Source organism: Lacerta agilis, chromosome 4 (genome assembly GCF_009819535.1).
Source record: "Lacerta agilis isolate rLacAgi1 chromosome 4, rLacAgi1.pri, whole genome shotgun sequence".
Lineage (NCBI taxonomy): Eukaryota > Metazoa > Chordata > Lepidosauria > Squamata > Lacertidae > Lacerta > Lacerta agilis.
Genome location: NC_046315.1, coordinates 54,726,598 through 54,747,635, shown reverse-complemented (window position 1 = coordinate 54,747,635; position 21,038 = coordinate 54,726,598). Strand labels below are relative to the sequence as shown.

The following is a 21,038-nucleotide window of genomic DNA, read 5'->3' as shown; positions in this document are numbered from 1 at the left end:
TTGACAACTGTATCAACTGGACATGCCCAACTTGCCCAAGCATCAACACTTGGCCTGAAGGAATTTGGGCAACAAAATTTGCTAAGGAACTGTTTGTGTATTGTTTAGCAAAACTATTTTACAACAATGTAGTAAAATCAACCAGTAAAATGCTGAGTTTTCATTCAGGCACTTAAAAACATTTCCCTTTAAACCAAATTGCCCCTTTCAGTTAAGGGAGAGGAGGAGTGGGGAAAGATCACACACACACCCCCAAGGGAAAAAGGTGGGTATCGCATAGTAATCTAAGAAAAATACATTTCAGCAGTGTCTTTCGTGGGAGCAGCCTCAATGGGTACAGGAAACTCCACACCTAATAACTCGTTCGTTCTTTCATTCAACTGAAGTCCAATTCATATGACCCTTTTAAATACTGAGATGTGAACAACCGCTCACTAAATCTACACCCACCCAGTTGGCATTGTTGCTGCATCCTATAGTCAAGGTTAAAGATGTGGTATAAGACATGTCATCATGGAGTAACTGCACCTTCACTTCCCCCAGTTCTCATCCAGTTCACCAATCTCACCTGTTTCCAATCTCACCTGATTCCAAGTGCTGGTGCTGACATTTAATGTGCTATGTGGCTTAGGATCCAAGTAGCTAAAGAAATAACTCTGCCCACAATAACCTTCCCAGAAGAAAGGTTTGAAAAACCTACTGAAGTTAAAATATGCAGCTATTTCTATGTGCTGTTTGGTATGACTGTTCTTATTGTATTTTTCCTTTGAAAAACAATGGAATTGTTTTGTGAATGATGGTGTAGAGATCAATAAAGATAAATATTCCACACTCCCTACACCTAGCTAAAATCCTAGCAATCAGCTAATAACACCAAAATACCATTTGGAAATAACTTGGTTCACTTTATCCTGATACACCATTCACATTCAGGCTACAACAGCTGAGCATCTGCTGTTGTTTAATGTAGGAGACCACAGTATTACATACAACACTTTTCCACATTGGAGTCAGGGTAATTTTCTTGTACTTCATAAAAGTAATTGCATGCCTTAATGCACTCCAGACAACCTGTGAATCTATGAACATGCCTTTATTACGGTACTTGACCATATTCTCATGTTGATATCTGTGAATACATCATGGATTATGAATAGCTGGAATCACTTGTGCATGGCCGGTTTCTAGAAATTGTCAGCCAGAGTTATTTGGGACCTACAATGAGCTGCTTCGTAAAAAAATATTTGCCTAGATATTCATTCATCTCAGATCCCACCAGTCCTAGTATTTGTCTTTTCCCCCATAAACTAATAGCTGAATTTTATAGCAATGAAATTATGCTAACAGTCATTGGACCATTTGCAATATGATTGCAGCACTTTTACACGTTTACCCTAAAGCCAGGAAAAAAAGCCATGGCTGGGATCCACCCCCTCACATTCCAATACTTCCATGCATGCCAGAAGTCTCCGTTTTGTTCCAGTGGCAACCCATGTATTCTTGCAGGGTGCCACTCTGAATGACTTCCCAATCCAGAAAGGGCTGGCAATGGAAGGAGGGAGCTTAAAAGTTCCTGTGCAGAAACAGAAGCCAACTGATGGCAGATGGATCCTGCCCCTCCTCCCAAGCATCTAAAATGTTTGATGGCATTGTCTTGCTTAAAATTTAGCAGTATCAAGAATTTACCTGCTAGTTTAGAAACAGAGGACAAAAAGGAATAGCCTGCTTACTCCCAATCATGTTGCTGCATCACCTGTACAAATATGCCTCTATGAGGGCTGCTCAGTTCTCAGTGAATACCACTGTTTAAATTACTTATATATGAAAAAGCATTCTCAAAAGTTCATGGAAGTGCTGGCAATTCTTCCATGACAGAGTCTTCCAAATCTTCATTTTCAGACACTTCTGCTGTACGTTTCACACCCCTCTGTTGTGAAATGGCCACAATATATTTCATGTTATAACAGTTCCAGTCACAACTGTAGAGACAAAGACCATGGGGGGGGGGAATTAGGTAGATTCAAAGCACTGCATGTAAGAGCTTTCCTATTTTTATAAAAAGTAGCCAATAATCAGACCACTATCGGCAATATACTACTTGCATTGGTTCACACATGCCACACCCATAGCTCAATTTCTCAAGGCAAACCTGAAAATGGCTCCAATGAATAGTATTATGTTTGAGGCAATATGAAAGTTATGTCTGTGGATTTTAATTGATGATGCTTCATTAGCACACACAACTAATTAACCACGATCTTTCTTACTAGCTGCTTCTGCAAGTAAACTCCATGTTGCAAGATGCTCTAATGTTGAAATAACAAACCATCAGATCTAACAAACATGGTGACTCTCTGCTAGACTTTCCCCAAGCCCTTTTCTCACCCCAGCTTCACTTTCTCCATGCTCTTCTGCTGATCAGTGCAGACCAGTGAGGAAGGCCCATTTTTCATCCCCACAAAGACACACCAGAAGGGTGGAATTAAGACAATGGGAAAGAAGACATCTTCCTGAACTAATTTGGAGCAAGTTAGCTATCGGGGGCTGTTTGTGAAGGGTATGAGATTATGAGTCTGGTATGTACTGTGTGTTTGTGTGTGTGTGAATGGGGAATGCATGTGTGTGTTCAAGGATAGAGTACAGGGCTGTCCCTACTCACCAGTAGTATGCAGCCCCCAACTACCTTCCCCACCCCTGAAGGAATTCAGTGCTGGGAATAGGAGGGGTCCTTAAGGCAACAGGAAGAGGTCAGTGAGTGAATAGAGAGGCACTTGACAGAACAAAATCACACAGAGCTAGAAGATCCCAGGTAAAATTCTACAATGTGAGGTGTTAGGTGGAAGGAAGGGGAAAGGGGAATTTTCATTAAGAAATGCTCAATATTCTAGTCAGAGTCATCTCTTTCTACTGGGAAGAGAAATTATTTGAAATAGAATGCAACTGAACAAAATACGCACAGTTTGGAAACGTCTTCAAAGTGACGCTGAATGCTCTTCTGAAGGAACTGAATGGTGGGCAGCAGTTTCTCTGACCTGCAAAAGCACACAAAAACTTAATTCTGTACATTTTAAGAATAAAAAGGGCTAAATTCAAAGCTTCAAAGTGTCCAAGAACTGAGACAGCTGTGAACGGTGACTTGCAATGAAACAACTACTACTTGCAGAAGTGGAAAATTATGTCTCTCTCACACACATACACAATATTGCTACAATTTAAGGTTCTGTCCACTGTGACATCTATCTGGCAATTAGGAATGTGGTTCTCAGCCCAATCACCTCAAAGGGATAAAATTGGTACAAATACCAATTTTGCCAATTCAAATTCACAGTCTAAAGAATATTTCATTTTTTAAAGCTAAGCAGATCTGGGCCCAAGCAGTTCTGATGGGAAACCATTCCAAATTTCTTAGATAAAGGCAGTATGTCATATTCTCTCTCTTCCCACACCCTTATCCCCAAGGTCACTAACCTTGTTTTTAACTTGCATCCATGTAACATAAGCAACCTCTGAGTCCAGATTAGATAGAATTCCAAATGACGAGAAGTCTCAAAGGAAGAAGCTAAAAATTCTAGCATTTTTTCTATATACACTTCCGGAAGCATTGAGGAGATTACTTCAACTGTGGTTTAAAAAATAAGAAGTTATTAGTTTAAATCACATGTGCAAAATCTTAAGCTAAAAAACCCAGTATATTCTACACGATTCATCACTAAGCTTTCCAATTTCAAGTGTTGTTGTTTTTTAATTTAAAAAAGGTATCTCCAGGCAAAGGAAATCCAGATCAATGAGCTGCCATACTGCATGATGCTATTCTTTCTTGCACTTATGTCAAGCACCTCAGATCATCTGGGACTTCGTATACTTCCCCTTCTCCCTAGTACCGTATATAGGCAAACAAAGTATTGGAGACGTCTTAGAACTTCAGGAAATCTAGCTTTCTGCAACATTAGACTTGCAACAGAATTCCAGCTTACTTTCATTGTATGGAACCGTTTCTAGGACCTCCTGAATCAGTTTCTTCTCATTCAGTCGAAAAGACATGACAATCGCCTTGGTGTACTCCTTCTGAACCAGTACTTTACGAATACTGCTAGGAGTGATGTCAATTTCTAGGTCGTATGGATCAAAGACCAGACTAGAGTCCAAAGAATAGATAAGAAGACCTTCTGTGGTTGTTGCTGCCCAGCTTCGTCCTACAAGAGAAGTATTGCTTGTGCTAGTTAAAATTGTTCATGTTTGGAGGGAGGAATATTGGAAGACTATATTAAAGACAGCTTTTATAAACCATGATATTGAAGAATAAATCTACGTGTACAAACAACTTTATTCTTAAACTGTACTGGCCGGCATAAAACGTACTTTCCACCACAGACAGAAAATTCAACTAGTCAAATCAAAGTGCAAATAAGTGACAAATATCTAGTAATTATGATTAGTTATGCTCTTCTAGGGGTGAACTAAGACAGCCATCTCATTCTAAAGCAAGTAACGGTGGGAACTGTAGTTTAAATCAATTCCCAGTTCCTTTAACAAACTACAGCTGCCATGACACTCTGGGGGAAGCCCTGTGCTTTAAATATGTGGTGTGACTCTACCCTGCCCCTGTCACTGCAGATCCTTGTTTCTTGAAGTTTCGTTCACTACTCCTTCCTGCTGCAAATGAAAGGCAGAGGTCCGATTGGTTGCCTCTCAATGAGGATGGCAAGAGATGGATGCGCAAAACAGCATGTGAGGGGTGTTAGGGGAAACACTCAAGGCAGAGGCATAGCATGGGGAGGGCCAGGGGTGCATGATTTTGAGGGAGAACGAGCAGACAGGGATGCCCACGTTTTGTGTGGATACCTATTTGGACACTTGGGAGGCTTATTAACATATGTTTAATTTAAGATTTACTTACTAATGGTGGTCTATCTTTAGTATTATTTGTATATGCCAGTTATCATTATTATTTTTCTCTTCCCTCTTTCTCTTCTTTTTCCATCTTCACCATATCAAGCAGTTGATCCCTTACCTTTCCCGCCCCGACCTGGCCACAGTGATCCATGTGACGGTCACCTCCAGGCTTGACTACTGTAACTCGCTCTACATGGGGCTGCCCTTGAAACTGTCCCAGAAACTCCAGCAGGTGCAGAATGCTGCAGCGAGGCTCCTCACGGCGTCCTTGCCATGAGAGCATATTCACTCAGTGCTTTACCAGCTGCACTGGCTCCCAGTGGAGTACCGGGTCAGGTTTAAGGTGCTGGTTTTGACCTTTAAAGCCCTATGCGGCCTAGGATCCTCGTACTTACTCGACCACCTCTCCTGGTATGTCCCACAGAGGACCCTAAGGTCAATGAATAATAATAGCTTAAGGGTCCTGGGCCCTAAAGAAACCAGATTATCCTCCACCAGGGCCAGGGCCTTTTCAGTGATGGCTCCGAGCTGGTGGAATGCTCTGTCCCACGAGATTAGGGCCCTGCAGGACTTGATCTCCTTCTGCAGGGACTGTAAGACACAGCTATTCCGCCTGGCCTTCAATTTAGCCTGATCCTTCATTCCTCATTCCTTTTTCCCTTCTCTTTTTTTTATGAAGAAACCCTTCTGATACCCTACATTTAAACTTTCCCCTGGTCTCCTTGCTGGCCCTAGCAGGACTAACTTGGCCAGCTAGCCCTGGCGATGTTACATTTATGTTGTATTTTATGCTGTTAAGTCGTATTTAATCAATGTTTTATATTTGTTGTTAGCCGCCCTGAGCCCGGTTTTTAAATCGGGAAGGGAGGGGTATAAATAAAAATTTATTGTTATTATTATTTCCTCTTTTTCCTTGTTCTTCTCATTAAATTCGCAAACAAAAAATATATATTAATAGCAATAAAAATAAAGATAGCCCCTTCATTTCTTTTAAACCACCACAACCTGATCCTAAAAGCAGCAGCACACCATTGCCAGCTCCATTCTAAAAGCACCCACCGGTAGGAGAGAAACGGAGGCAGGTCACTCTTATTTCTGGTTTAAAGGATCGAGAACTCATGTCACCTGAAACAAAGTATAAGACAAATTCAGGTAAATTCTTGCGTTAAATATTAATTTTGCATGTACCAACCATGAGAATCCAAGTTAATTCCATTTAGTTAGCCATCAGTACGATATTTCTAAAAAGGTTTAAAACTGTTTTACCAGAGTAAAATGTTAAAACAGCATAGTAAAAACTACATTTTCGGCTGTATCCAGCACTGAAAGCTTCACACAACATACCTCCCTGCATGTAATGGAACTTCCTCTCACGTATCCACCAGTCCCCCTGACACACTCAAAATAAGTTTTTGCAGGACTGGGGAACCCCTGGAGCAGCTTTTGCTGATGTACCAGAAAAAGAGAGGCAATGAAAGTCCTATTGCACGAGTGGAACTCTGCTTGCATAGTGTTGGATACAACCCATTTCCTTCCCTATCATCACTGTCACTGAACAGTACAAAATCGAAAATTCTTTCTAGTAGCACCTTAGAGACCAACTGAGTTTGTTCCTGGTATGAGCTTTCGTGTGCATGCACACTTCTTCAGATACTATCTAGGAATCTGTCTATCCTTCTGATTGCAAAGTTGGATGGGGCTGGTGGGAGATTAAGGCAGGTAAACTGGAGGGGACACAGGAAAGAGGCAATAGGGACAACTTCGCAAAACAGGGCTGGATGTGAAAATGCTGGTGGCGACCACAGTGCAGGAGGCACTGGATCGCTTCCCTAGAACCATTACGGACTGTGCAACTGATGGCTGCCTCTACCTCAGCATTTTGAAATCTTAGCTTCCAAGCACCCATTCTCACACAATGGGTTTCACTCTTCAGGAGATGCCAAAAGAAGACAAAGTGCTATTAGCTGGACTCCCAGCTTAAAAAAAGAGGTCTGATCACTACTTTAGCAAGCATAAACAAAAGGCTTGGTTTACATGTCCTCACCCTTTCCATCCCTCCCCTACTCAGCAAGGAAGTTTCCTAGCTCACAGAGTACCTGGCACACACGAAACAGCAGATTAGCTGAAAATTGTGAAATGGAAACAGATACCTCTTTTAACTCCTGGAAGAGGGATGGCAACATTATCATCATCCCCAGCTCCTTCATCTATTAATGCCATGCTACCAAATTCAGTCATCTTCCTGCGATCCAAGTACTCCTGTAAAAAATTTAAAAAACAACCACAACATTGCAAGGCTTATATTCTTCAGGTAGAAGGCTCATGAATTCAGGTAAACTATTTGGAATTTCTATAATGTTTCAGAATATTTAAAGGGCTACAGCATTTGCTCAATCTCCATCCCTCCAAATCCAAGATGTGCCCATGTTTTCTGGATAAAAGTCAAGCACTAGAAAGACAACATTGATTCATACCAGAAATAGATTGGAATGTCATAACAAAATACTTCGGAGCACAGATTTGCATCACTTGGTCCAAAGACTGAATTCATTGACGGATTACAACTCAGGTTGCCACAGGGAAGCAGTAGCACAAACATACTTCTGTTTAATAGTGTCATATAGATCATACCCAAACATACACAACAAATACGGGGGGGGGGGGGGGAAATCAATCACTAACCTCCATTGCGTCCAAAGACAAGTTGCAAGATATTTCAAATTTCTTAATGAGCATCTGTTCCTTGACATGATAAATGCAAACAAACTTTGACTGCCCTCCTGCTAGAATACACTGCCCATCGGCTGAGTAACATAGAGTAGTAAAAGATCTGGGGAGGAAAACAAAGACATGTTAGATTTATGTTATAAGTCAGTCCCTTCCACCAAGAGAGATATTCTGGTTATGCTGAAGATAGATGTCTGTTGTGCTAAGATATTAGGTCCTCATTTCTCTACGCAACCATTCCAACCATAGCCATCTTAAAATCCTTTTTTCATGAACTAAAAAGACTCAACACATAATAGAAAAAGGTCAGGATTGAAATAAACAATGTTGTGACAGCCTGCATACCATAGGGTTATTAATTATAGTAGAGCCTTCTATTTTATTAGTGGGAGATTTTAAAAAAGAGACAATACTTATATCGCCTGACATGTTCATCACTGTTTAAAGATCTACCTGCAATAAGTTCTTTCTTTGCAAAAATTATCTGAATAAGTTATCTGAATACAGTCCTTCAAAACATATGCTTACCATTCTCTTGCTGCCTTTGACTGCTAACATGGTAAGAGGGGTGCTGAATGAGCTCTAACAAATTGCAAGGTTACCTTTCACACGGCAACAAGTAAAACCTAAGACTCTGACTACAAGTGGTAGTAGCTCATAGTTGATGGGAGCATTAAGTCAGATGACCACATCTTAAGAAGTTATCAAAACCAGATACTAATACAATCACATATGCACACTTATATCTGCAGTAAGGAGACACGTTTAATTTTCAAAAAGTCAATAGGACGCACAAGAGAGCTTTCAAAGGCAGCAAGCAATGCCCAAGCTTCCTACCTCTATATTAAAACTAGTCTAATAAAACTCCCAGATACACAGGTAGTAATTCCAACAACTATATTAAGTATCCCTAATTCAAAGGAAGAGAGCTAGTCTTTCTTAGAATAGGGTCACAAATGGGTTAGATGACACTGGAGATCCCTCCCAACCTAATGTCTCATAACAAATGTAACTGATCTGTAGAAAAGACTTTACAACCTGAAAAAAGAGACAAGGCATGTACTCCTGTAAACCAAGAAAATCATATATGTGTGTGTGTGTGTGTGTCTACCTACTTCCCCTTAGCAGATTGTTTGGCAGTTATTTTGTCCAGCTCTTTTCTGCCTATCTGAAGGTCATGTCGCCCCACAATTGATCCAGTCTGCACAGCATTTTCATGGTCCCAGAAAGTGATCTGTCCATCCAAGGAAGCAACTGCAAGTTCATTGCCATCCGGACGAAAAGCAACAGCAAGCACTGGAAAAGGTAAGGGAGCAAAATCAAAGTCACGCCTTCCCGTATGTATATTTTGGCCACATTGCCCCCAGTTGTTAAAAAACACACAGAGATAGACTCAATGAAACCGGATTAAGAATTTCCAGAAATCACACACGAACACACTCAACACATAACATATCCATCGTCACAAAGACTATATATAATGCTGCGCTGTATAAAGCTGTGCTGAAACATAACCGTTTATCTTGGCATTTTTTCATTTCTGAACATTTTGCAGTTTACATTTTAAAGCAGGTACTGCTGACACCTGCTATACTGGGTTGGTTGGTTGGTAAGGAGAAGGGGACGACAGAGGATGAGATGGTTGGACAGTGTTCTCGAAGCGACTGGCATGAGTTTGGCCAAACTGCGAGAGGCAGTGGAGGATAGGGGTGCCTGGCGTGCCCTGGTCCATGGGGTCACAAAGAGTCAGACACGACTGAACAACTGAACAACAACATTTGTATTGCCAAGCTTTTATGCAATGGAGATTCAATGACTTCATTTACTCATTTTAATATGAATCTTATAATGCTTGCTCATTGACTGTTTCTCACCTGATCCTTCAGCTTGTTATTATAGTATATATTGCAGTTTATGGTGTTTTTCAACCTGCCCTGGGATTGGGCAACAAAGAAGGGAGAGAGAGAAATGCTTCAAGTAAATACAAGTAAATACAGACTTACTATCTGACAAATTAAGTTCCAGTCATGAGGAAAAAGCTGCATTACATGCAAGCTTTCTTCCCAGAACCTAGGGGCAATTGAAGCTTTATCCAGCCACCAAACATCGCATATCCTGCCTGCATTCACACAAGAGATTTTCAAGGGACTCACCATCAGAGTTCAGTGCCAGTGTTTCCTTGGTCCTCCAGCTATCCAGCATATCCCACAACCTGACTGTCTTATCCCAAGAGGCACTTGCTAGGACACACTTCATGGGATTAAAACACAGGCTACTGATGGGGCCTTCATGACCAGCTAATACCTAATGAAGAAACACCAATTTGATTTCTTTTATACATCTTGGTTTACACAGGATCTTATACAGGGGGGAAAATAATCCACAGATGGAACTATATGCATACAAAATGGTTCAAAAGTTGCACATCAGAGATTTCATTACCTGGTTGCAATTCCCAACATTTAAAGTTACTATAGGTAAAGGTAAAGGGACCCCTGACCATTAGGTCCAGTCGTGTCCGACTCTGGGGTTGCGACGCTCATCTCGCTTTAATGGCCAAGGGAGCCGGTGTACAGCTTCTGGGTCATGTGGCCAGCATGACAAAGCTGCTTCTAGCGAACCAGAGCAGCGCACGAAAACGCCGTTTACCTTCCCGCCGGAGCGGTACCTATTTATCTACTTGCACTTAGACGTGCTTTCGAACTGCTAGGTGGGCAGGAGCTGGGACTGAGCAACAGGAGCTCACCCCGTCGCAGGGATTCGAACTGCCAACCTTCTGATCAGCAAGCTCTAGGCTCTGTGGTTTAACCCACAGCGCCACCCGCGTCCCAGCTCCTATAGTATATGACTTTTGGGTCACATTTAAAATTGGCAAAGCACATGAACAGATCCTTTAAATGCACCACCAAATCAGAGCAAGGATCCAGGATCACAAGCACTAGGACTTCAAATACTGCAACACTAGAACAACCACTGCATCGCCATCACAGCTGTGGATCAGCACTGCGAGACATGACTATTTGGCAGCTGATGTCATTGCCAGATGCAGCACAGCAGCACACACAGAACAGCTAACATATATGGGATACATCCTTATAATGAATGATCATAAGGGGAGTGAAAATGATAGGCAGACCACTTGCTCTACACAGGATTCTGTTGAAGCTATGAAGATACAGGGAACACCAAGTGGGCACAGTTGTGCTGATCAACAGGGTTAGATGTTAGAAGCTGAATTCAGATGCAAAAACTGCACATTAGCTAGTAAGATAAATTAAAGATGTGCCTATTTTTAATCACACTCAACTCACTCAAGTTCAATTATTGTTTTAAATCCTGCAAATATATACAGTCTCTGCTCTAAGGATGGAGTCAGCCTCAATTAAAAAGTTTCAAAAGGGGTTGAGACAACCAAAACAAAATGTCTCTTACATCTAAGAGCCGCCCACTCTGCACTGACCACACAAATACTTCAAAGGAGTCCTGAGAACCAGCTGAAACAATCTCACCACTGGAGTCCACAGCCAAGCAAGAGAACTGTGTTGGTCGTGGGGAAGTGAAGGTGCGGAAATTGCGGTACCTGTTTAAAACATGCAGAAATGTGATTTAATGAAAAACTTTGGTACCTGTATGCTATTCTGTTGGAAGCCACCCAGAGTGGCTAGGGAAACCCAGCCAGATGGGCAGGGCATAAATAATACATTATTATTATTATTATTATTATTATTATTATATAGGCAAAAGTACCTCAGTGGTATCACAAAAAGTGATGGAATATCCCAATATCCCAAGTGAACAATTGATTAGCTTTATTTAATTTAATTCTGAAACTGGGCACAATTTTTCTATTGGATACTTTCAAATTATGAAATGCTCACATGACACAATGGCACAAGAGCAGTATATCACATCTAACCAAACAACATTCTAGATATTAATTAGAAATATTCCCTCTAAATTCTCTGGTTTTCCACTCCAAGCTCAGGGAAGAGAGAATTTAGCTAGGGAATAAAAGAATAATTTACCTGTGCAGATCAAAAGCTCGAACTGTCCCATCTAGGGAAGCACTCAGAATGACATATCCTGAAGTGGTAAATGTTACGGCAGATATACTGCTTGTATGTTCTGTAAAGGTTACAAAACAGAAACCACTGCTTGTGTTCCACACCTTCACCTGAAAATAAAACAGAAAATGATTCAGTAAGCTTCAGAAATATTCATTTTCTGGGACTGACACAGTATTGAGATTCAAGTCACAGAATGCACATTCCAGCACACCACACTTGGCAGAGCTAAACTTCCAGGGAAGTTAAACAAGCCATTCAAAATCACACATGCAGAAGCCGAAGGACATGAATTTATCATTTTGTAGTCAGCTGGAAACCTCACTGACAACATGATCTGCACAGACATTACAAGACACTACAGCGAACCAAGAATGTGGTCAACCTCCATGTTACACAGCTTTGCTACTGCTCCAAATAAACACTAATGTTTTTTTTTCTAAAAAAATAATGCAAGCATCACCCATAGCAAACAGGAGTGACAACATATCCAAAATAAATCAAGGTTCCTAGCTTCTAGGAACTTTAAGAGCTCCTTTCTTAGTATCTTTATAGTGTATGTCTAGAAATTGCAGATTTTAGAGAGTTACAAACTTCATGTTCAATAACATGCGACAGACTTACTTTCCCATCATCTCCGCCAGTGACTAAGTACTGTCCATCTGGAGAATATGCAAGAGAAACCATGCTGTTGAAATGGCCTTGCTGCTTTAGCACATAGGACTCGCTCTGCCATTCCCAAACCAGAAGCTGCCCCAGACCTGTAAGGATAATGACAAGTAGTTCAGACTCAAATACAACTATTCAATCTATACATTTTCCTGCAGCACCAATACATAGAATGCACCAACACACACAAAGCCAAGTCTGTAAATTGCAGTTAATGAGTTCAGAAATGTGGTGGATGTAAGAACTGCACCAATCAAGACTGACCAAACTTGGATTAGCATTTCACCGCTCTCAGGGTTCAACTGGATTCTTATTTTTTACACAAGCTAGTGTTTGCCCCTATTCACAAGGACAACGTGATGCATGAACTGGCAACACAACACACATTGTCGTGACCAAGCCTTGTGAGGAATGGTTGAGGGAGCTGGGTATGTTTAGCCTGGAAAAGAGGAGATATGATAGCCACCTTCAAATATCTAAAAGGCTGCCACATGGAAGATGGAGGAAGCTTGTTTTCTCCTGCTCCAGAGGCTAGGGCCCAAACCAACGTATTCAAGTAACAAGAAAGGAGATTCTGACTAAGCCTGCTATTGTTCGTGATTTCATGACCCAGCTTGATAAAGAAATGGGTCCAACCTCCCTAATTTTGCCTGGGTGTGATAACTTTCCAGTGTCTCTAAAGGAGCAATCATATGCACAAGAAGCTGACGCAAAGCAAGCTGGTATAGGTTAAGACAGCATGAAGTGAAACCTGATCCAAACACTGTCCAACAGTGGGGCTGCTGCTTTGCCTGAGCATAGCAAGCCTTTCCAGGTGTATTCTGACAGGTCATGCAACCAAACTGAATGGGCTCAGGATCCAGCCTAAGTTGGAGAGAGGCTCTGGTCCTGCCCCTGCCATGACCTTTTTTGGGAACTTATACCAGCTTGGCTTACCAGCTTCGCCTCACCTGGCTGAACCTCGACTGAGCAAGGATAAGCAAATTATGCTATGGTGTCTTCAACAGTTAGCATTGGGGACTTAACACCAACAGAGCTGAAGATTTAAGCTTCTCATCCCGGTGGCCCCCAATTTATATCTAAAGGAATTTCCACGGATGAAGTGTATCAAAGGGTTCTCTCAACATAACTGATTGTATAAACAGGCCCTCATTCAACTGTGTGTCTTATAGTTACACACCTGCACACCCAAAAGCAATCCAGTCACCAGTACTGTTGACAGAAACAGATGCGATCCTTTGGTCCGAAATGCTAAGTAGCAAAAAGAAAGAAAGAAAGAAACTGCTTAAAGCGAAGCTAAGCATTTGGGTGCCCATGCTAAAATTTCAGACACATAATAAAGTCATAAGAACCTGTAATTGAAGAAAGGACACTAATACCAGTATCATTTAACATGAAGTTACTATCAGCCAAGATTTTGCAATACAGGCTCCTTCTGTCCAAGCTTATAAAGCAGAAAAAAAGATTTGTTCTTTCTCTAGAACTACATTTCTCTATAATAAGCAATATCCATACTTACCTTAAAGAATGGATGAGATTGAATTCTGGAAGTTCATGGAGGTGGAAAATTCCAGACGCGAAGCCAGTGACTAGTAAGTGAATTTTCTTGTGGTAAGCTGCAGCTGTCAAGGTGTTAAAATCACCTTCTTTGTTGAAAAAGTATCTGAGAAAAAAATTGAAATATATTACTGACATACGATTAATGCAGGGGATATTTACCACTCAATTTATTTCATAATACACCAGCAAAAGACCAATGGTACTCTGACATTTCCAAGCAATGCCCAACCCCACACACCCACACCCACACACTTTTAAAACAAAAAACAAAAAAGATGCTATTAAAAAGTCAAAGGAAGAAACAATGTTGTGGTTTACACTGGATACCACCAGCAGTAGCTTCCACCTGCCCATGCACTGTCAGGCACAGTGAGGACTCGGCAGCAGAGCTATGCCTGCCCCCACTAGTTAACCAGTGAATCAGGGGATAGAATTGCTCAGTATGGCATTTTTCTGCTCCACCTCCAACATCTCCACTTCAGATCCTGCCACATTGATAGGAGAAGTCTGAGCCTGTTTCTTACTAACTGGATGCTTGCAAAGGCAGTGTTGTCCACCGCAAGGGAAAGTCTAAGTGCATCCAGCTCAACATGCTCGGAGATTGTGGTGTGGGAGATCTTCACACTTTAGAAGGTTAGAATGCCATAATTCTAATCAATAGACATGCCTGCAGCACATTCATAGTGTGACACTGAGACAGTCTAATGGAATTGTTTTGTTTTCATATACACTGGCTTTGACTACATGACCAAGCTCCTTATTGCAATATATTCCTCCTTTTCTCTCTGGCAGATCACTTACTTGGCAGCACATGAGTATTTTACTTTCTTAGCCTTCTCTTTTTTCTTCTGTGTGCTGGCTTTCCCATGGACCTCTTTGCCCTTCTCTGCTTCCATCAACTCTTCATCTAGGCCTTCTGCCAATTCTGCCTTGTCTTCAGTTTGATCTTTTGGGGGTCTCGCTTTCAAGCCATCTAGTTCTGTATCGCACTGCCAGACACACAAAGCCCCATCTCTGCTGACAGTGTACAACTGGGACAGCAAAACATAATGGTTTCCATCATTGCAAAACTGAAATGAGCCTTAAGCAGAAGAGCTAAACAAACATTTGATGTCACTACGCTCAACTGAGAGTCGAAAGGATACTTAGCTCAAAAGACTGCAATTCTCTAGGAATAAAATTTTATCTCATGAAACTGTAGAACGGAATCTTGAAAGCTACTTGACTTACAAGGTAAAAAATGACCACAGTTCAGCGAAAAAGCATCTCCCTTGCAACATAGTCATGCAGATCCCCAATTCAATCCCTCATGTCTCCAGATAGAGCTGTGAAAAGCTCCTGCCAAAAAGCCTGGAAACTCACAACCAGTCAGTATAGACAAGACTGAGCCCGACAGATTAATAGTTAGATTCAGTATGAGCCAGCTTCCTGTGTACCTAATTACAAAGACATTATCTTTCAATCTGAACTTATTTGAGAGAAAGCAAGCTTGGATGTGAGATGTCTAATAAACTGAATTTTTAGACCAAATATAAAGCTTTGTTGGGACCCTACTTATTGTTATCTTACATTTATTGTACACTTTTTTTTAATTAAAGATTTTCTAGGTTTACAAAAGTGTGTACAATGTCTCTCACATTTTTCCATGTAACATTTTTACAGATCAATTTTGGTTGTTGATACATTAGGCAGAGAAGGGGGAAGGAGGTGGGTGGGATGGGGGAGGGTGGGGTGGGGAGGCGATGTTTCTATTTTCCTTAGTGTATGTAGGATTTGGTGTCAGCATCGTTTGTGTTGGTTCTCTGTTGCTCGCTTATGTTTCTTTGGTGGTGAGAGGTCGCGATTGGCGTAGGGTGTGCTTGTTCCTTTGTGGTTGGCTGTGTTGATCTTTGGTTTTCTGTGTGAGTGGGGTGGGTGGGTGTTTTGGATCAGGTTAGCCATATTGATTTGTATGCTGTCGGTAGGTTTTTGTCATTATCTTGTTGAGCTGTGTGTGTGATGAAAGGGGACCATATGGGGGTGAAGGTATCTTCTTCTGTTTGTCCACGTGCTAGTTTTAGGTTGCTGGTGTTATTGTACACTTTTGAGCTCCACTGTATACATACATTCTAAATATATACATTCATTAACTGCCAATGTCCAAAATCCATAACAGACTTAGAAATATGGGAACATAATATATCTGAGGTGCTGATTGCTGGCTTATTTCTGGGCACCCAGGACATCAGTTCTGGGCACGTTTTTAAAGAACTGCCCCTGCCCCCAAGATAAGCAATCTGCAGAAGACCCCTACAGTATGTAAAAACCTTGAGGAAAGTAGACTATACACAGCCTTTCATTGACTTGTGCTATATAATTATCTAAAAGCAAAGTACACTAACCATAAAAACCAATGCAATATACATACATCTAGACTGTTTCCTTCAAAGAAACAGGCAACAATTGCATCCTTATGACCTCCCAATGCATAATAAATCAGATTGGCCCATCGCTCTGCTCCAAACACCCACGTTGACATATCTTTGCTGCCTACTGCAAAACATCTAGAATAAAAGAATCGTAGTTAGAACATCTCAAAAACTACATCATAGTGGATATGTCAACAAGCAGTTTATACTGCTCAACTCTCTATTGACAGTGAGAGGCCTTTGGAAAGATACCAAGGAATGAAGAGACAGATTTGGATCCAAAGGTTCAGTTCCAAGTTCCCACCATTTGAGTGGATAGTCTCTCCAGTTTAAACTGGGAAAAGGCATTCGGCCAATCCCTTACTGCTATTGGCCAAAGTGTGTACATGTGGATATACAAACAGAGGCAACTGAAATAGATCAGTGGACACTTAATTATATTAGAAACTGATTTAAGTAAACTTTTATAGACAGCTAATTCAGAGAAATACATTATATTTATTTGAAAGATGAGAAAATTAAGGAGTAATTTTTTAAATATTTCAACAACCCTTTTTAAAAGAATGGAATAATTGTATGGAACGATGGGCATGATTGCATTACAAATCTTAAGTTGGATTCAGAGATCCATGAGGGGATTTCTGTTCAATAAATGGGATGCTTCCAGGTCTAATTCACGGAAGAGTGGGGAAGGCGATTTTCATTGGTCCCTCTCTTCTTCTACAATACTCTGCACTTATACACCCCACCTACTCTGGAAGGTTGGGGAACCTCTGAATCAGTGTCAGAAGTGGCAGCAGAGAACTGTAGGAGGAATTGATTAAAAAAGAGTGTCCTTATTTCTATTCAGGAAAGCTTGGGCTTAACTGCAGCACCTTCTGTGTAGAGAAAGAATCTTTCCATTTCAGACAGGTTCTGCTGGACCCAACCCCCTATGTTTACTTTAATAAAATCTCTATTAATGAATGAAAAATGTGGACAATGAAGAATCCTGAAACAATAACCTGAACATTTAGCCTTCCCGTTAAGGGAATTTGTGAGGTGAAGCACTTCCTGAATACACTCTCCTAAAAACAGCAATGCAAGATTTTCTTTCCTTTTTTTGCAATGCAAGATTTTCAAATCTATCAGCAGATACAATCAACCCAAGTAGCATTGGCTTTCAATGTACAGTGGTACCTTGGGTTAAGAACTTAATTTGTTCTGGAGGTCCGTTCTTAACCTGAACCTGCTCTTAACCTGAGGTACCACTTTAGCTAATGGGGCCTCCCGCTGCTGCTGCGCCACCGCCACACGATTTCTGTTCTCATCCTGAAGCAAAGTTCTTAACCTGGGGTACTATTTCTGGGTTAGCGGAGTCTGTAACCTGAAGCGTCTGTAACCTGAGGTACCACTGTATTTGCTCATTTTCTATGTTGTCTTGGTAAACTGCATATATTAAAACTTACTTAGAATCATCTGTCCAATCAATGCATGTTGTTTCGTCATATGCACCATAATAAGTTGTGTCAAGGACAAACGCATTAAATTCTCGCTTTTTGCCTGGGGCGTGGTACATCAGAGCAACCTTATCCTTTGTGACCACAAATTTCCTGTTTAACATAATATGAAAAATGAACTTAACGTACATAGTTATTCAGGAGAAAAATAAAAATGAACAAGATGAACCCAAGCGCATGTATTCAGATAAAGCAGTAGAGCTGTGCAGGTTTCCAAGGTTTATACATCTACACACATACATAAGCGAAAGTCTGTATTTACAGCTAGTTAGTTAATTGTAATTATTTTGTCACCAGACACTTTTGTACAAGAAGCATATTGATTTTGGGCAGGCTTCCTCAAACTCGGCCCTCCAGATGTTTTTGGCCTACAACTCCCATGATCCCTAACTAGCAGGAGCAGTGATCAGGGATGATGGGAATTATAGTCTCAAAACATTTAGAGGGCCGAGTTTGAGGAAGCCTGATTTTGGGTGTATAAAGGTGATCCAGTAAAAAAGTCTATTACTTCCCAACTCCTATGATAAGCAAAATTCAATTCAACAACAACTGGTACTACTATCACTTATACACACACACAAAAAAAGAAATAAACGCAAAACCAGGAAATTTCTCTTACTTTCCATTTGGGGAAAAGCAGACACTATGCACAGGTTTCTGAAAATGGAACTGATGGATCACAGATTTACTGATCAAGCTAACAAGTAAGGCAGCTCCCTCTGTTGGAAAAAGAACAAATTGAGAATCATTTATATTGAGCCCAATTTCAAACTCAAATTTCTAAATGAAATAAAAGAGTCGTGTTATTTTATTCAAGGACTATAATAAAAGCAAACAACATTTTTTCCTTGCTTGTAGAACATTATTATTATTATTATTATTATTATTATTATTATTATTATTTGTATCCCGCCCTCCCCAGCCAAAGCTGGGCTCAGAGCGGCTAACATCATATTAATCAGACAATATGCATAATACAATATAAAAGATAGTTATACTTAAAATGAATCTAACCGTAACTTATATTTCTGTTAAAAATTTGTAATACTGATTGAATTCTTTTTCATTATATTAAAAACTAAAATACCTTCATCAACTAATATAGCAAGATTTCCATCTGGAGAGAGTCCCACACATGCGACATTGTACTGGGTTGCCAGCGGTAATGTTTCAGACTTGTTACTGGGAAAGAAGAGGGTGAAAGAATCAATAAAATGTCAAAACAGTGACAGAACTGCATGCAAAATGCTAATCTGTTATACACCTCTGTCCAAACCAGGAAGTGTGAACTGCACATAGAAATACATTACTGCACACAATACCTTATTTCTCAGGCCAGATTTCCTATATGTCATCCCACATATATGAAGGGAAGGGGAGAATAATAGCTACATCCTTCCCAGTGTGAAACCACAGAGCCTAGGGCATGCTGATCAGAAGGTCGGTGGTTCAAATCCCCGCGACGGGGTGAGCTCCCATTGCTCAGTCCCAGCTCCTGCCCACCTAGCAGTTCGAAAGCACATCAAAAGTGCAAGTAAATAGGTACTGCTCTGGCGGGAAGGTAAACGGCGTTACTGTGCACTGCTCTGGTTCACCAGAAGCGGCTTAGTCATGCTGGCCACATGACCCGGAAGCTGTACGCCGGCTCCCTCGGCCAGTAATGCGAGATGAGCGCCACAACCCCAGAGTCGGACACGACTGGACCTAATGGTCAGGGGACCCAAGTATCCTTTTTAACAGTGTGTTATATGCAGAGGCTCGATACCTCTAGTGATCATTTACTCTTTGAGAAAGCTCATTTATAAAAACAATGAAAGAAGATGCATACTTTTTCAAGTCAAAGACAGTAATTCTGTTTCCCACAGGACTAATCAGAGAGTTCCCATCTGGAGTGAAATTCAGGTTTCCATGTCGGTAGACTGTACCCAGCAAGTTGGAGAACTGAAAAGAGAAAGAAGTGACGTGAATGCAGACTTAACCAGAAAAGTGAAAAGTACTATATTAATACCTAGATACAGGTAGGTAGCCGTGTTGGTCTGACGCAGTCAAAATAAATTAAAAAATTGTCCAGTAGCACCTTAGAGACCAACTAAGTTTGTTCTGGGTATAAGCTTTTGTGTACATGCACACTTTCTTCAGATACATTCTTCAGTGTATCCGAAGAAGTGTGTATTGACAATTTATATATATATATAAATACCTATGAAGTTTCAAATAGTACAAACCAGTGAGAGGATAAATCAAGAGGATATAGTGCAGAAGCAGCCAATGTGGGGCCCTCCAGATGTTGGACTCCCATCAGCCCTTGACAACATGGTCAGTGGTCAAGGATCATGAAAGTTGCAGTCCAACATCATCTGGAGAGCACAACATTGGCTACCTGAATAGTGGATGGGATGAAAGAAGAGTACAGTATTTGACTTGTTGCCAACTCATTCCCCCAACCACAGGGAGGATGAGCACAGATGCGTCTATCTGTCAAGTAGGAGGAAAAGACAGGAGTTTTGCAAGGAAAAAAGGCAGCTAGGGGAAAGAAAAGATGGTGCAAATGGAAGTCAACATTAATGTACAATTTCAACGATTTGTGGCATGCTAAGTACCAGAGTCAGCTAGTTAAGCAACACATAAGCCGTAAAATAGCAAATTTTGTGTGCATTTGCCAGATTATGAGCAAATGCGGATATTCGGCCGTGGCGGTGGCCGGCAGAAGAGTTCCTGACTTCCAAGAGAATTAAAGCTCGTGTGGAGGGGCTGGACATACTACTCGAGCAATTTGGCAAGATAACGATTGAAAGGAGCAACAGGAAGGGAAAAGGAGGACGGGGATCACATACTCTCCAACATTTCTCCAGTGAAAACAGGGACATCCTAAGGAAAAGTGGGGCATTCCGAGGTCAAATCAGAAACCTTATCTAAATCAGGGACGCCCCTGGGAAACACGGACACTTGGAAGGTCTGGGATCAAGCGGCCGCCCAGAGGCTGGGCCCTCAAGAAACGGGCAGCGACGGGCTCCTCTTGCCACACCAAGGGCTCCCCAAGCTCCGGGACCCCCGGCCAGAAAGAACGAAGCCCCCCGCCCTGTAAGCGTACCTTGTAAGCGAACTTCATCCCCGCGCAGATTCCGGCACCCGGTCAGCGAACACATGGGCAGCACGAGTCGGCCGGAAGAGCCTCTTCGTTTTGCTTCCGGGTTCAGAACATTTCCAGGGCGACTGAT

General features: G+C 41.3%; 1 protein-coding gene across 1 annotated transcript; it reads right to left on the bottom strand.

The window, feature by feature from the left end:
- Positions 1 to 1,338: 1,338 nt before the first annotated feature.
- On the bottom strand, positions 1,339 to 21,038 carry PWP2 (PWP2 small subunit processome component). The gene is made up of 21 exons (XM_033147119.1): positions 20,912 to 21,038; positions 19,649 to 19,761; positions 18,908 to 19,002; positions 18,440 to 18,539; positions 17,770 to 17,913; positions 16,321 to 16,456; positions 14,715 to 14,944; positions 13,873 to 14,016; positions 13,534 to 13,604; positions 12,309 to 12,445; positions 11,646 to 11,794; positions 11,053 to 11,200; positions 9,774 to 9,924; positions 8,736 to 8,916; positions 7,576 to 7,723; positions 7,044 to 7,152; positions 5,953 to 6,018; positions 3,975 to 4,193; positions 3,469 to 3,619; positions 2,958 to 3,032; positions 1,339 to 1,979 (listed from the first exon to the last, which is right to left on the bottom strand). Exons 1-21 carry the CDS (start codon positions 20,927 to 20,929, stop codon positions 1,844 to 1,846), a joined length of 2,721 nt encoding a protein of 906 aa, XP_033003010.1. The 5' UTR covers positions 20,930 to 21,038; the 3' UTR covers positions 1,339 to 1,843.

Coding starts and splice junctions, on each gene's coding strand:
- PWP2 (XM_033147119.1), bottom strand. Junction 11,795..12,308: donor CTGGCGGAGATGATGGGAAA/GTAAGTCTGTCG, acceptor TTTTATTTTCAG/GTGAAGGTGTGGAACACAAG. Junction 3,620..3,974: donor AACGGTTCCATACAATGAAA/GTAAGCTGGAAT, acceptor TTTAAACCACAG/TTGAAGTAATCTCCTCAATG.